Source organism: Natator depressus, chromosome 5 (genome assembly GCF_965152275.1).
Source record: "Natator depressus isolate rNatDep1 chromosome 5, rNatDep2.hap1, whole genome shotgun sequence".
NCBI lineage: Eukaryota > Metazoa > Chordata > Testudines > Cheloniidae > Natator > Natator depressus.
In genome coordinates, this window is record NC_134238.1 from 25,529,776 (window position 1) to 25,544,586 (window position 14,811).

Genomic DNA, 14,811 nt, shown 5'->3' on the forward strand with positions numbered 1-14,811 from the left:
TCTGCAGTTTGGGAAAGCAAGAGACACCAGGAGATATCTGCAGATTTTGGAAGACAGCATTCTATTATTTTACACTTAGTTCAAATTTGAAAAGTCATCTTTGCCTACTAACTTAATTGTTGTAATGAAAGCTTAGATTTTGAAACAGTTGGTAGCATTTGTCTGGAAAAAGTTTCCTATTTATTGTCGACAAGGGAATTTTTCAAGACAGCTATTGTAGAACTAAGTAACTGCTAAAATGGTGTGCAAAGTGGCATCCAGTTCAGGTAAAGAACCTCAAATAGCATTTAAGTTTATGAAGATTGTTGTGTCCTGGTTAAAGAAAACCAAACCATATCTGTGTGCACCAGTTTCCTTTACTAAGTTTCTGTACCTCTGCAGCATTGTACTTGTAATAAACAGTTGTAATTCAGTGGTAGAAAAGATGAGATGGTGGCAGGTGCAGTAAAGGAAGTTAACTGGCTGTCAGTTCTGTTTAACCTCAGTGTTAATATTTTTCAAAAAGAATTCCATGCACTGTGCTTGAGAAACTTTATTACAATGAAAATTTCTTTAAGTAAACTTTAGCTATAATATGAAATTTCTTTAAGAATGGAGAAAAACACCGTACCATGCCATTTCCTTATCTTACTCAAATTTGTGAATTCATACTAGACAACCACAATATCTGATACAATAGTTGCTACTGCAAATGATAGTGAGGGCATGCATAAAAGTTGATCATTGAGAAAATGATTGAAGTGGAGTTTGGCAGGCTTAGGTGTATACACAGTATACGAAAAAATGTTTCCAAAATGTAATAAAAGCCATGCAAATCGTATTTTGAACATCTTCAATAGACCACATAAAATGTATACATTTCATTCAAGTTGCAATGGGGGAGGTTTAGGTTGGATATTAGGAAAAACTTTTTCACTAGGAGGGTGGTGAAACACTGGAATGCGTTACCTAGGGAGGTGGTAGAATCTCCTTCCTTAAAAGTTTTTAAGGTCAGGCTTGACAAAGCCCTGGCTGGGATGATTTAGTTGGGGATTGGTCCTGCTTTGAGCAGGGGGTCGGACTAGATGACCTCCTGAGGTCCTTTCCAACCCTGATATTCTATGATTCATTCTATTTTAATAATTATTTTACAAGACACATTTTTAAAATGTCTTGTTGGTTTTAAAATCCCCGTGTTCTCTTCCTAATAGGAGACATGCAAAAGGTCGTAGTTATCCAAGTAAACAAAGATGCATTAAAATCAGTGGAGTTTTATATAGTGTTCGTTGCATTCCCTTTACATATAATGTAGTTGGGACTTGGAAAATTGCCATGTGACAAGCCAGAAGCTGATGCAAAATATGGGGTCTTGCAGTGTGGGTTCTGTTGAGAAACCCAAGGCACACACTTCTCTCCCAACCACTGTAAGTGAGCTCCTGTGTTGCTCTTCTCACCAGGGAGGGAATTCTTCCTGGATCTTGATGGAAAGCTCCAATCTTTGTATCAGACTTGATTAGTAAATATTGGGTAACCCTCCTTCCACCTCTTTTTCCAACCTCTCCCTAAGTGATGACTTTGCGGGGCAGGTAAGATTACACTCTACTTTTCTTGCTATTTTTTCTCCTCATTCTTTGTGTATGTCTGAATGTAGGTTTTTTTCTTTCACAGATGTGTGGGTAGCCCCTCTCCTATATGCGTATTTTTTGTTTAGGTTTGTTTCAATCTCTTTTCCCTAACCCTTTTGTCACCCTTAGGAATGGATTATATTGTGCCTTTGTTGTTGCTTCTGGGAAGGGTAGATTGAAACTGGTGTAATCCTTGTAAATATTATAGGCTCCTCAGCTGAAGCTAGAATTATTCCATGAGATTCTTCATTTGATTAGGTTTTTCAATATTAGATATCACAGTGATATCTAAGCACTATTGTATTTTGTTGCTGCTGAATCTTTACAGTGAGTGAAACTTTAGTGGGCAAGCACTTTTTTCAATAATTGAATTTAATGAATATTAAACATTGGCTGCATCTTCGAGGAGTATCCCTGTGGGTGCCCCACTTTAGGTGAATCTCTGCCCCTGCACTTGTAATTGGAGATTTTTAGTAGCAGTGCCTGGTTCATCGCACACGCGCTGTCCCCGTCTCACGCAGCTTCAGGTGGTTACATGGTGCTGTGTGTCCAAACCCTGACCCCCCCCCCCCCCCCCCCGTTCCTTCTCTACTGCCTTCGGCTTGAGATGGAGCACTTAGCAGTGCACTTCAGATTTATCTGGTTTTAACTTTAGAATACCAGTAGTTAGTTAATAGTTAGTTACCCTTCCCCGTTCATTTTCTTTTTTTTAAAAAAAAAAACCACCCCCACCCCACCACACCGATTTCTGTGGTTTGTAACCAGCCACAAACACTATCAATTCATGGTCCTCCCCTTTGGTCTGTCAACAGCCCCCCGAGCGTTCACCAAGTGTATGTCAGTCATAGCAGCCTTCCTCCGCAGGAGGCAGGTGCAGGTATATCCCTATCTCGACGAATGGCTACTCAGGTGGTGTACCAGGGAGCAGGTGGAAACTCAAATCCAACTAGTCAGAGCTACTTTCGAGAGGTTGGGGGAACTTTTCAGTGTGAACAAGTCAACCTTGTCGCCAATTCAAAGAATAGAATTAATTGGTTCGGTGCTGGACTCTGTGCAGGCAAGGGTGCTCCTACCAGAGACCCCATTTCAGACCATGACAGACATTATCCAAAGCCTCAGGCAGTACCCGACCACTACCACTAGGGGATGCCTGAGTCTCCTTGGCCACATGGTAGCTTGCACTTACGTGGTCCGGCATGCCAGACTGATGTTCCTACCACTTCAAGCATGGCTTGCGTCTTATACTACCCGAGGTGCGACACCTGGAATCTGTGGTCATGGTGCCTGACCAAGTACTCAAGTTCCTCCAGTGGTGGCTCGACCCTCACACAGTGTGCAAGGGAGTCCCTTTCAACAGCCCTCCACCCTCTTTGTCCCTAGTAACAAACGTGTCAGCTCTGGGTTGGGGGGGTGCATCTGGGAGATCTCCAGATGCAAGGATTATGGTCACAGGACAAGCTCTCCTTGCATATGAATATCAGAGAGCTCGGAGCAATGTGGTTAGTGTGCCAAACTTTCCTATCCTGGCTCCAAGGCCAGTGTGTGCGGGTAATGACAGGCCATATTTTACATCAACAAGCAAGGTGGAGCCTGATCTTCCCCCCTATGTCCAGAGGCCCTTCAGCTATGGGAGTTCTGCATAGCCCACTCCATTCATCTGGAGGTGTTCTATCTCCCAGGTGTGCAGAATGAACTAGCAGACCACCTCAGCAGATCGTCTCACAATCACAAGTGGGCCATCTGTCTGGATGTCATATATTCCATCTTCCAAAAGTCGGGTTTTTCCCAGGTCGATCTGTTTGTCACCCGGAGTAACAGGAGGTGCCCAATGTTCTGCTTCTTTCAGAAACACAGCCCAGGTTCGATTTCGGATTAGTTCCTGCTTCCCTGGGGAGACTGTCTCATGTATGCCTTTCCACCATTTCCACTTGTGCACAGTGGAATGAAAATCTGCAGAGACAGAGTGAAAGTAATTCTGCTGGCCCTGGCTTGGCCCTGCCAACATTGGTACACCACGCTTCTATACCCCAATCTGATCACACAAGACCATGGTCGCCTTCACCACCCGGACCTCCATTCCCTCCATCTCATGACTTGGAAGCTTTATGGCTAAACCCAATGGAGCTCCTGTGCTCAGAACCAGTGAGAAAGGTCCTGCTCGGCAGCAGAAAACCATCCACCAGGGTCAGTCATCTGGCCAAGTGGAAGAGGTTCACTTGCTTGTATGCCCCACATCACACTCCTCCACTCCAGTCATCTATACTACTCATCCTGGAGTACCTTCTGCCAACAAGGCCTGGCAGCGTCATGCATCAAGATACACCTTGCTGCTATCTCGGCCTTCCATCCGGGCACATCTGGATGCTCCATATTCGCTAACCCTATGGTAGAACGTTTCCTTAAGGGTCTAGAATGGCTATATCCTCGGGTTAGACAGCCTCTTCTGGCATGCAATCTTAACGTGGTCCTCTCCAGATTAATGGGACCCCATTCAAACCGCTGGTGACTTGCTCCCTTCTCTACCTGTCATGGAAGACAGCCTTTCTGGTTGCCATCACATCAGCCAGGAGGGTGTAAGAGTTAAAGGCCCTTACTTCTGACCCACCCTACATGGTGTTCCACAAAAGGTGCAACTCAGACCTCACCTGGCCTTTCTCCCTAAAGTAGTGTTACAAATCCATACTAGCCAAGATATTTTTCTACCTGTTTTCTATCCCAAGCCACACAGCAGTACCCAAGAGCAAAGGCTGCCCTCATTGAATGTTCAACGGGCATTAGCATTCTACATTGAGCGCACAAAGCCATTCAGGAGGTCGAACCAGCTGTTCGTGGCAGTGGCAGGCTGCATGAAAGGACTCCCGATCTCATCTCAAAGATTATCTTCCTGGATCATGGCCTGTATCCGCACATGTTATGAGCTGGACAAGGTCCCAGCCCCACCTCTTAAGGCTCATTCCACAAGGGCACAGGCCTTGTCAGCTGCGTTCCTGGCCTTGGTCCCGATACAGGAAATCTGTAGGGCAGCTACTTGGTCCCTTGGTCCATACATTCACCTCTCACTATGCCATCACACAGCACCCTAGAGATGATGCAGCTTTCGGCAGAGCAGTGCTCCAATCAGCGATTCCTTAACTCCGACCCCACCTCCGGGATAGAGCTTGGGAGTCACCTGATTGGAATCAGCATGAACAAGCACTCGAAGAAGAAAAAAACAGTTACTCACCTTCTTGTAACTGTTGTTCTTCGAGATGCATTGTTCACGTCCATTCCAATACCCACCCTCCTACTCCTCTGTTGGAGTAGCTAGCAAGAAGGAACTGAGGAGGGGCCAGGTTGGTAGGGTCATATATTGAGCACCATGAAGGGGCCACTCCAGGGGGATTGACAGCTGACCTGACAGGAACTGCTGGGGAAAAAATTTCTGTGAACTGTGCACGCAGCGCGTGCACACTTGATTGGAATGGACCTGAACAACACATCTCGAAGAACAACAGTTACAACAAGGTGAGTAACCATTTTTTCTGACCTCCCCTTTTGGAAATCCACCAATAAGTAGCATTCCCTGACTTGACAGACCCCATCAGTACCGGCAGTGAGACCTTCCACCCGTGAGATAACGGGACCATCTGGTACCGTGGGTACAGCGCAAGCAAAAGATCCTAAGTGGGCTGGCTCGGAAAAGGCAGTAAAGGGAGACCTACAGTCCCTGCCTCGGTGCTGAAACATGCAGCATCAAGCAGCTCAGCAATGCTACAGACTACGGCACCACCTTCTGCCTCTGCAGCGCATAGTGCATGACCGTCTGCACCAACAACCACATCAAAGACATTGGTACTGCTGACAATACCTTCTTCAGTACTGATGCGCTCGGTACTGCAACAATTTCTCCTCCACAAAGATTTTCTGGTCTCCTTGGTACCAACCTCGCTCCAGCAAGCTTGGTACTGAGCCCATCTTACTTCATCACCCAGATCAGTTTCCCCTTTATCTAGTGATGAGGATGAAGGGGAAATCTTCTACTCCCATTACTCCTCACCTATCCACAGAACTACTGGGCCAGGTCCACCAGAACACTGTAAATATCACCCAGGACCCAAAACTCAAGGCTGGTACAGGGACTCCTGTCATTTCCCATGTCATTTCCACCACAGTGGCCTTACTGGGACCCATGGACAGCATACCGTCAACAATACCCTAAGCCTCCCAGTGCACCCAGGGTGAGGTTGAGGCATTCTCCTTCACCCTCTGTACCTGGACCCTCTGAACTTCCAGAAGAGGCAGTCAAGGAATTAGAGGAAACTTTGGACCAGGGAACCTGCACCATCTTCCAGCTTTTCTTTCTCTTCCCCGGATTAAGCTGTTGTGCCCACATCATGGGATATGATTTTAAACAGTTGCAGGAACTATTTAAGAGGATTGCAGATTCTCTGGAGATACTGCTGGAGGAAGTGATGGAAGCACAACATAAATTGCAAGATCTCCTCCAGACTTCAACCTCCTTCAAGATTGCCCTACCAATAAATGAGGCTCTCATGAACCCAGCCAAGACAATATGGCAGACACTGGCAACAATCACACCCACCTGCAAAAGGGTGGATAAAAATCATCATCTCACTTCCAAGGGAGTAGAATTTTTGTTCTCACATCGCACACCAAACTGCCTTGTGGCAAAGGCTGTGCATGAAAGGGGAAGACCACAATCATCCCATGTGACAGGGACTGGAATAGGTTAGACCTTCGTGGATGAAAGGTCTACTTGTCAGTGACCCTATAATTTAGGATGGGCAATTACAAGACATTAATGGCCAAATATAATTGCACAAATTTATTCAAAAGTACCTGAATTTACTGATTTTTCTATCTGCAGATAAAAAAGAGCAGTTCAAAGCAGCCATCTTGGAGGGCCACATTCGTGCTCAAACAGCCTTATCAGCCTCACTGTACTCATCAGACACGGTTGTATGTTCCATTGCCACGGCTGTGGTAATGCAGCAAGCTTCCTGGCTCCACTTCTCTGGATTCCCCAAAGAAGTACAATCTACAGTCGAGGATCTTCTGTTTGAGGGCACAAAGCTGTTCACATCCAAGATGGATGAGTCTCTTCATAAATTAAAGAACTCCAGGGCGGCTCTCAGATCCGTGGGCATTTATACACCTTTCTGAAAGAAAAAACAAAGGAAGTATTTCTTGGCGCAAAGAACAAGAGCCGTACCCTACATCCAACCTCAGAGGCAGTATGACCGGCAGAGGCAGGGACCCACTAGAAGGAGATCACTCGCTTCTCAGCTCTCGATGTATCAACAACCTCCCCCAAACAACAATTTTTAGGGTTTGGTTGAGGACCTGAGATACTTCCCACAATTTCAATTGCTGGAACCATCCACAACCACTCATCCGTTTGAGACCGTCTGACCCCATTCCACCCAGTTTGGCTGACCATCACGTCAGACAAATGGGTCCAAGAAATCATTGAGACTGATTATTCCATCCAATTTACCTCCCTCTTCAGGGACCCTTCTCACAAACACCTACTATAATAGGAGGTAAACCATCTCATACACCTGGGCACAGTAGAACCAGTACCAACACAACACAGAGGGAAGGGTTTCTACTTCCACTATTTTCTAATTTGTTATTGTCAGCAACACTACAACCCCCCACCACCACTACAACACTGGGAACCCGCACACACTCCACCAGAGCATGTTCTACATGGATAGCCTTCCTCAACAATGTGCCAGTTATGGACATCTGCAGAGCAGCAACCTGGGCGTCAGCCCATATGTTCATACAGCATTATGCCATAGAGCAGCACTCATCATTTGATGCTCTATTCGGACTTACGGTTTTTATCATCCACTCTGAAGCCCTTCCCTTCTCTTCCACTGAGGGGCACTGCTCTACAGTCATCTAAAGTGGAGTGCCTACAGGACACTCCTTGAAGAAGAAAAGAAGCTTATTCACCCTGTGCAGTAATTGAGGTTCTTCAAGATAGTTGTCCCTGTGGGAGCTCCACTACCCTCCCTCTTCCCCTCTACTACGGAATTTTTTTACTCTCGAGACTGCAGTAGAGAAGGAACTGAGGGGGTGGGGGATTGGTCTCACAGTGCTATGTAACTGCCTGAGGCAGTGCGAGATGGGGATAGCACTGTGATCCAACCAGGCACCACTACTAAAAATCTCCAATTACAAGCAGAGGGGTACAGATTCACCTAAAGTGGAGCACCTACAGGGACACCCGCCTCCAAGAACCTCAGTTACCGCACAGGGTGATTAACCTTCTCTTCTTTCATACTTAATAGACTTAGCTGTTTTATATGTAACCTTTAAAGTATAGTCTTTAAATTTTAGAATTTATTTGTTCCACCCTCTTAAGGGAGACCTGCAGAGTTTTAATAATGGGCTTGTGCCCTTTTACAATACAGGAGAAGGTCTCAAATGTTCAAGGGTTGGGGAGAGGGACTGACTCTATTTATTGATTGATTGATTGAAATTCAGGGCTTGTTAACTTGAAGACTCTAGAGAAGTAGTGATATGGTGGCATTGCAAGTGTCAAAGTTATATTTGAGCAGTTGAGAAGGAAAGGGATTTTTGGTCACTTTTTTAAACTTTATTTTTGTTTTTATAAACATTTTTTAAAAAATATCAATAAATGAATAACATTTGTATAAAAAGAAGTCTTAGTTAAAATATTCATGTTCCCAATAAACATTCCAGAGACCTCTTCAAATTCTTTCAGCAAAACTAGGACAAACCAGAGTTGACAACCTTGATGAGTATGAAACCATCAGTAAAAATTCCCAATCTTTTCTAGGCTGCTTTGTATATGTCGTAAAGAACTAGAAAAGTCCAGAATGCTAGTTTTTAATAAATTCTTGGCTCCACATCAGATGTATTCAATTTACCAACAGAAAGATTGTTTATTTTCTAATTGCAAGTCCTTCAACTCAATCTGGGATCTGAGAGTCAAGCTGTAATCTGTCCTTCTAATGTATCCAGATTATGCTCTTGTCTCTAGTGGAACTGTAAAGTTGTAACTCCTTGGAACTCAGGCAATTTTGTTGTTATAAGAGGAGTAGACTCCAACTCTCCCCTGTCATAACTATGATGGCTCTGTGTAGCTCGTGTGCATGAACCATTGAGAACCCTTTCGTTCAGGGGTTCTCAAATTGGGGGTTCGGACCCCTGGGTGGGTTATGAGGTTATTATGTGGGGTGTCACGAGCTGTCAGCCTCCACCCCGAATCCCACTTTGCCTCCAGCATTTATAATGGTGTTAAATGTATTTAAAAGTGTTTTTAATTTTTAAGGGGGGGTCACATTCTGAGGCTTGCTATGTGAAAGGGGTCACTAGTACAAAAGTTTGGGAACCACTGATTTAGTTAATAAGGACTGGTCTAAACACAAAAGTTGTACGGCTTTAACTATACTGTATAGTTAAAGTGAAATAATATCCCTACTATGGGTACAGCTAGACTGCTATAAAGGTGCCTATATTGGTATAAGTTATTCCTGTACAAGAAGGGGAATAAGATATACCAGTAAAAGACACCTTTATACAGATATAATTGTGTTTACACTATTATTTGTACTAGTATAACTATTTCAATTAAAAAAAGAAATCACAACCCTAACTGAAACAGTTATACCAGCATAAAAACTGTATAGACTAGGCCTGAAACAAGCAGATGTAACTGGGTACATGTGAGTAAGAAGGTACCACTTTTATATAATTACTTTTCATTGGAGAACTACATTTCAAACAGACTATTTAATCCAGATGTCAGTTGTAACATCCAGTTGCAGGTTCTGTTTTTGGGGTGGTTTATATGTAAATATTGACAAACTTGAATACTTAGGGTTGCTGCTGTTATAAAGAATTCACTACATTGATAAACAGCTTAACAATGGGTTTTTTAAGTGTAAACTGGACTAGTGTCCCTTAGTGCTGGATTGATATCTCTGAAGATGGTTTCTATTAATTAATACGCAGAGAGAGAGAGAGAGAGAGAGAGAGAGTGTGTGTGTGTGTGTGTGTGTGTGTGTGTGTGTGTGTACAGGCTTCCCCTGCTATCCTGCAAAATGCCTGAACCCAGACCTGAAGGCACTATTTCTAGAGCTATGAGTATAGCTTACTTTCCATTCCCAGTGAATCTTTGGGGTCTATGCTTATATTGTCAAGATATGTCTTGAGTGATGGTTTGGGGTTTTTTGTTTTATTTCAAACTAGTGGACACCTTTCTACAACCTCATCTGTGACAACTAACTCATTTCATGTAAGGCTCCAAACAGCATTCAGGTGATAACTTACAGTATTTACTAATCTGAATTAGATTTGATGCAGTGACCTAGAACTGAAAGATTTTACTAATCCATTGAGCTATCCTCCTAATGTTACCAAATATAATTGTATAGAAGTTCCTTAGACATTACCACAGATCTGCCAAGGAGAAGTTTTCAACTTAAAAAGAATATGTGCGTTCGCAGAACAGTATTTAGGCCTGAACTTTTCATTTGTAATTACATTAAGGTGCTGTATCTGCCCTTGGTTCCCCTGCTAATTTTAGTAGTTATACATCACACTTTCCTGTTTTGTAATGTTGCTTTACCATGTTATTGTCTGGAAGATCCGCACAAATTGAAAACTGACTATACAGAGTAAATACTTAAACTAACTAGGCATAAAGTGCTGTCAAGTGCAAAGTGAACAGATTTTTTTTCACTAATCTTTCAATTACAGTCATCTTAGGTCATTTGTTCACAAGATCAGGTATAACAGTTTTTATGCATCAAATGTTTGATACTTAAAAGAATATCGGTGAATGAAATATTGACAATTTGCTTGCTAGTGTATAAATTGAGCAGTTTCCTTTGTAATAAAATCCTTAGCAGAAGCATGCCTTATTGTTCACTGTTCTGTCATTTGAATAAGCTCACATGTTAATTGTTGAAGCCAATATTGATGAGATTCATTTGTGGCTTCCTACCCTTTATACCACTGTTTCTTTACTGTTTATTAATAAAATTGTTCTTTGTGAAATAGACAAGAGCACTAAGGATGATATAAACTGTTCGTGCTTCATTGTAACTTGGTAATCCTTTTGAATTCCAAGTAGCTTTAAGCAAATTGAATTTTTGCTTATTTGGTTTTTGTTTGCTTTTTGTAGTGCTTGGGAGATGGAAAGAAATGGTAGCTGGCACCTGAACTAAAACATCTGTGTAGGCACTCATCCCAGAGCTTCAGGATGAATGGGGATATGCCTCATGTTCCCATCACTACTCTTGCAGGGATTGCTAGTCTCACAGACCGTAAGTACTTTTTTATTTAGTTTTTTGTCATACTTTTTCTACATTTTTGTTCAGTATTTTTGGTTTATTTTAAAACCTAAATGTGTTTAAAATTAAATTTGAAATTATGATAAACTATGTTAAGTTTACTAGAGTAAATTTTTAAAAATAAATTAGATATGCTGAAATTGAGATGAGAATAAATCCTATAAATGGATAATGAAGTGAACTTGAAACTTACATCAAATAAGCACTGCACCTATATGTTAATCTTTTAGCCAAAGATTTAAGTACTCTAACAATAATGGAAAATGTTGTTGAAATTATGAAAAGCTTCTGTAACAATGGTTTTGCTTCAACTTCACTGAAGAGAGACAGGATCAAAACTAATTCTCCCCAAAGATGCATGATGGAATTCAGTGGTTGATTATTTTGAGCTGTTAATTAAAAACTGGAAATTTGAGAAGAATATCATGACAAAATAGATGGACTATCGTAGCCCAAGTAGTCAACGTTGGACTAAAGAGAAACACAGAAGCTATGCTGAATATTCTGAAACCTATTTCCATAGCTTTGGACAAAGTGCAAAAAAATAGCTGTTCTATTGCTGATGCTGTTGAAATTTGGAAAGAAATTCCAAGGAACACCACAGAAGAAAATATCCAATAGCAGAGTTAAACTGAATGCTGTGAAGAAGCAGATGGATCAAAATTCACCCTACCTCATTTTCTTGCCAATATTCTCAATAGAGAAAGTTCCAGAGTATAGATGCCCAACTACTGAACTGGAAGATGCTGCTATGACATGAACATCTAACAATCATCCATCAGTCATGCCAACCATAATAAATTTCAGGGCTGGAGGTGAACCATTCAAGCAGTACATGTTTGCTGTTGAAGTGTTACAGAAAGTTAAACAATTGAACCGTGGAAGTCACTGGCTGACCACCTGGAACCAGAGTTTGTTGAAGTGCTAAACCAGCTTCTGATGGCAGTATCCTTTTCTGCACATGCAGACAGAATTTTTCTTCATTTGGTCTAGTTTGTTCAAATTTGGGACATCAATTGGAAATTAAAAAAGCAGGAAAGCTTGTTTTTCCTCTTCCAGTATATATAAAAATGAGGTGGGAGAGGAGGAGGTCCATTAATTCTAATAACTTGAAGAACATGGTGATTAGACACTGTTTTTAATAAATGAGTTTATTTTAAATGGAAAATATGTTTTGATGGTCTTTTTTAATTTATTCAGTGTATTTAAGATAGTTTATTAAACTAATAAAAAAACCATTTTAAAATACTGTGTTTGTGCATTTTTGATGGAATTCAAATTTCCATCCAAAACCAGCTTGATGCAAAATCATGAGTAAAAGATTAATTTGATAGAAAAAGATAAATACATTTCTTCTTAACATAAAATATGTGAAAATTGAAAATCTGAATAAAGGTATGTTAAGATGTATAATTGCAGAAATCACTCTATATAGATATGCCATATCCTTCTGGTTAACAAAAAGTACCAAATTTAGTTCAAAGGCTACATTTAATTGCAAATTAACATGTTTTCGTGGTTGTATCAATCAGTGAAAAGGGACTGTCCTTTATGAAAATAACAAGTAGAAATGCAAATCAAGATTAACATAATTGATTTAAATCAAGATTTCTTCAAATCACATTGATTTGAGATCAGTTCATCTTGGAAACAAGTAACATTGAACATTTGATCTATGCCACTGCAATTTGCAGATGAAACAAGAAATTTTAAGCAAAGGCTGTACACAGTCACTGAATGATGTGCGACTATTGTTTTTTATTTTTTCTCCCTTTTTAATAGTTGATTCAGCTCCAAGGCTAAATTGTTCTAATATATTAATTACTGTGTTTTCTGATTTATTAGAAACAGTTTTTTTGGAAAAAGAAAGCATTGTCAGATGATGTCTTTAGTTTAAAAAATAATCCTATAATGTAATCTGTGGAGTTGACCAAATTCAATTTTTTGGTTTAAAATATGATTCCAGATTTTCTTGATGTAAGGAGAAACTCAGAGATCTTCAATTTGTTTCAAACTTACTGTGTTTCTTTTTTAAGAATGTGAGAGAATAAACTGATGCAGGTCTATTGGTTAATTTTCAGTGGAATAATTTGAGTTACTTTTTTCTTCTAATGCAGTTTTGAACCAGCTGCCTCTTCCATCACCTTTACCTGCTACAACTACAAAAAGCCTGCTCTTTAATGGACGGATAGCAGAAGAGGTAAACTGCCTTCTGGCCTGCAGGGATGAAAATCTGGTTTCACAACTTGTACACAGCCTCAACCAGGTGTCTACAGATCACATGTATGTACTTTGTATTTCTTTACACCAAAGTGTCAGAATAACTTGTTTCTTCTTTGTGAGATTAAAATTAGCAAAAATAGGTATAAGAAGTGGTTTTATTTATTAAAATTGAAAATATGCAAGTACTTTGTCAAGTTTGTGTACCGCAGTACCAATTTGTATTAGAACACCATTAAATAATTTTACCTAATCAAAGTACAAGGTTACTGGACAATTACATATTAATAACTAACTAGATTTTCCTCCAGATATGTTGTTACTTGCAATTTTATATGTTGTGGGTGTATCATTTGTATACTGTTTTTCATATCTCTTGTCAACAACTCCCCCTCATCCCTGGGTGCTCTAATGCCAAGTTTACTATCCCAGTTCCCCTCTTGGGCTGCTAAGTTGTTTCCTGATTCAGTTATGCTCTTCCTTGGGACCTATTTATTTCAAAAATATCACGCAAGTAATCCATAATAAAAGTCCTAAAACATAGTCCATTTATAACCCCCCACTGCATATAGTCCTTAAAATCCCCCACCAACTAATGCATTGACATGGCACATACTACACTCCAGCATCTTCCACCACCACTTTTCTTCAGTCCTATCCTGTCCTGTCAGGACATCTACCTAAGCCCTTCCAGTTGGCATATGACCCTACTCTTCCCAGTAAGAGCCCCCATGGTCTCTCTGCTGAGAATTCATCCTCACCAAGGGAGCATCCATCACTCCCCTTATTTCGTTCTCATCTCAGACAGGCTAATGGGTAAGCCCCTTTGCTGTTTCCCTGCCTTGGCTCCAGTTGGCAAGTAAGCAGGCAACTCCCTCTGCTGCTTCTGTGCCGTTAGCCCTCTGGCCATGGCTCTCCAGCTTGGGAAGGCCAGCCAGCAAACCCCTCTGTTGTTCTCCTGCTTTGAGCCTTTCCCTTGAGTCCTCCTCCAGCTTCTTTCAAGGACCTCCTCCTTCTCAGATTCTCCCTGATCCGTTATAGCCCCAGGTGCTGCTCCCTACCCTCCACTTAATTGGCCAAATGGAGCACCTGTATTGGGACAAAGTAGCTCGACCTGCTTTGTTTATAGGGATCAGACACCCTGTAACATTCCTGTACTCTGGCCTGCATTCATTATTAGTCAATGATTGTACAGGAATTTGCATAATTGCTGCACATTTATTTCTCTAACACTGCTATGAATATGCTTCTGTTTCTACTCTGGCTCTTATAATTCATCTGCTTTGATTGGCTCCTGTACTCAGAATTTTCAAACTGTTTGTCAAGTATGCTTCCTGAGCTTTTTTTCTGTCTCGTGAATTGGCTTGTCTTCGGGGCTTTGCCCCCTACACTGCTTCCAAATGTTCTAGTAATTTACTATGGTTGAGTGTGAAGCCAATCCCCCAAGATAAACCAATATTTTAAAAAAGCCCCCAAGGCTGGGGGGAGGGATTTGTAAACATAGGAACATCTTAAAGAAAATTCTATAACTCCCATGGGTGAGTGACAGACAATCCTGTCCTGTCAAGGATATGGCAATTGCCGGATTAAACAGGAAGGATGCTTAAATTGTTAGCTCAAACCTGAGTGTGATAGAAATGAGGTTTGATTGG

At 41.4% G+C, this 14,811-nt stretch overlaps 1 protein-coding gene across 2 annotated transcripts in view; it reads left to right on the forward strand.

The window, feature by feature from the left end:
* Positions 1-14,811, forward strand: part of NIPBL (NIPBL cohesin loading factor) — a 296,004-nt gene that overhangs the window by 108,855 nt on the left and 172,338 nt on the right. For both annotated transcript variants that reach the window (XM_074952486.1, XM_074952487.1), the window contains exons 2-3: positions 10,771-10,912; positions 13,057-13,222. In XM_074952486.1, the coding sequence (XP_074808587.1) occupies positions 10,849-10,912; positions 13,057-13,222 (230 nt within the window). In that variant the 5' untranslated portion in view covers positions 10,771-10,848. The remainder of the gene's footprint in view (positions 1-10,770; positions 10,913-13,056; positions 13,223-14,811) is intronic.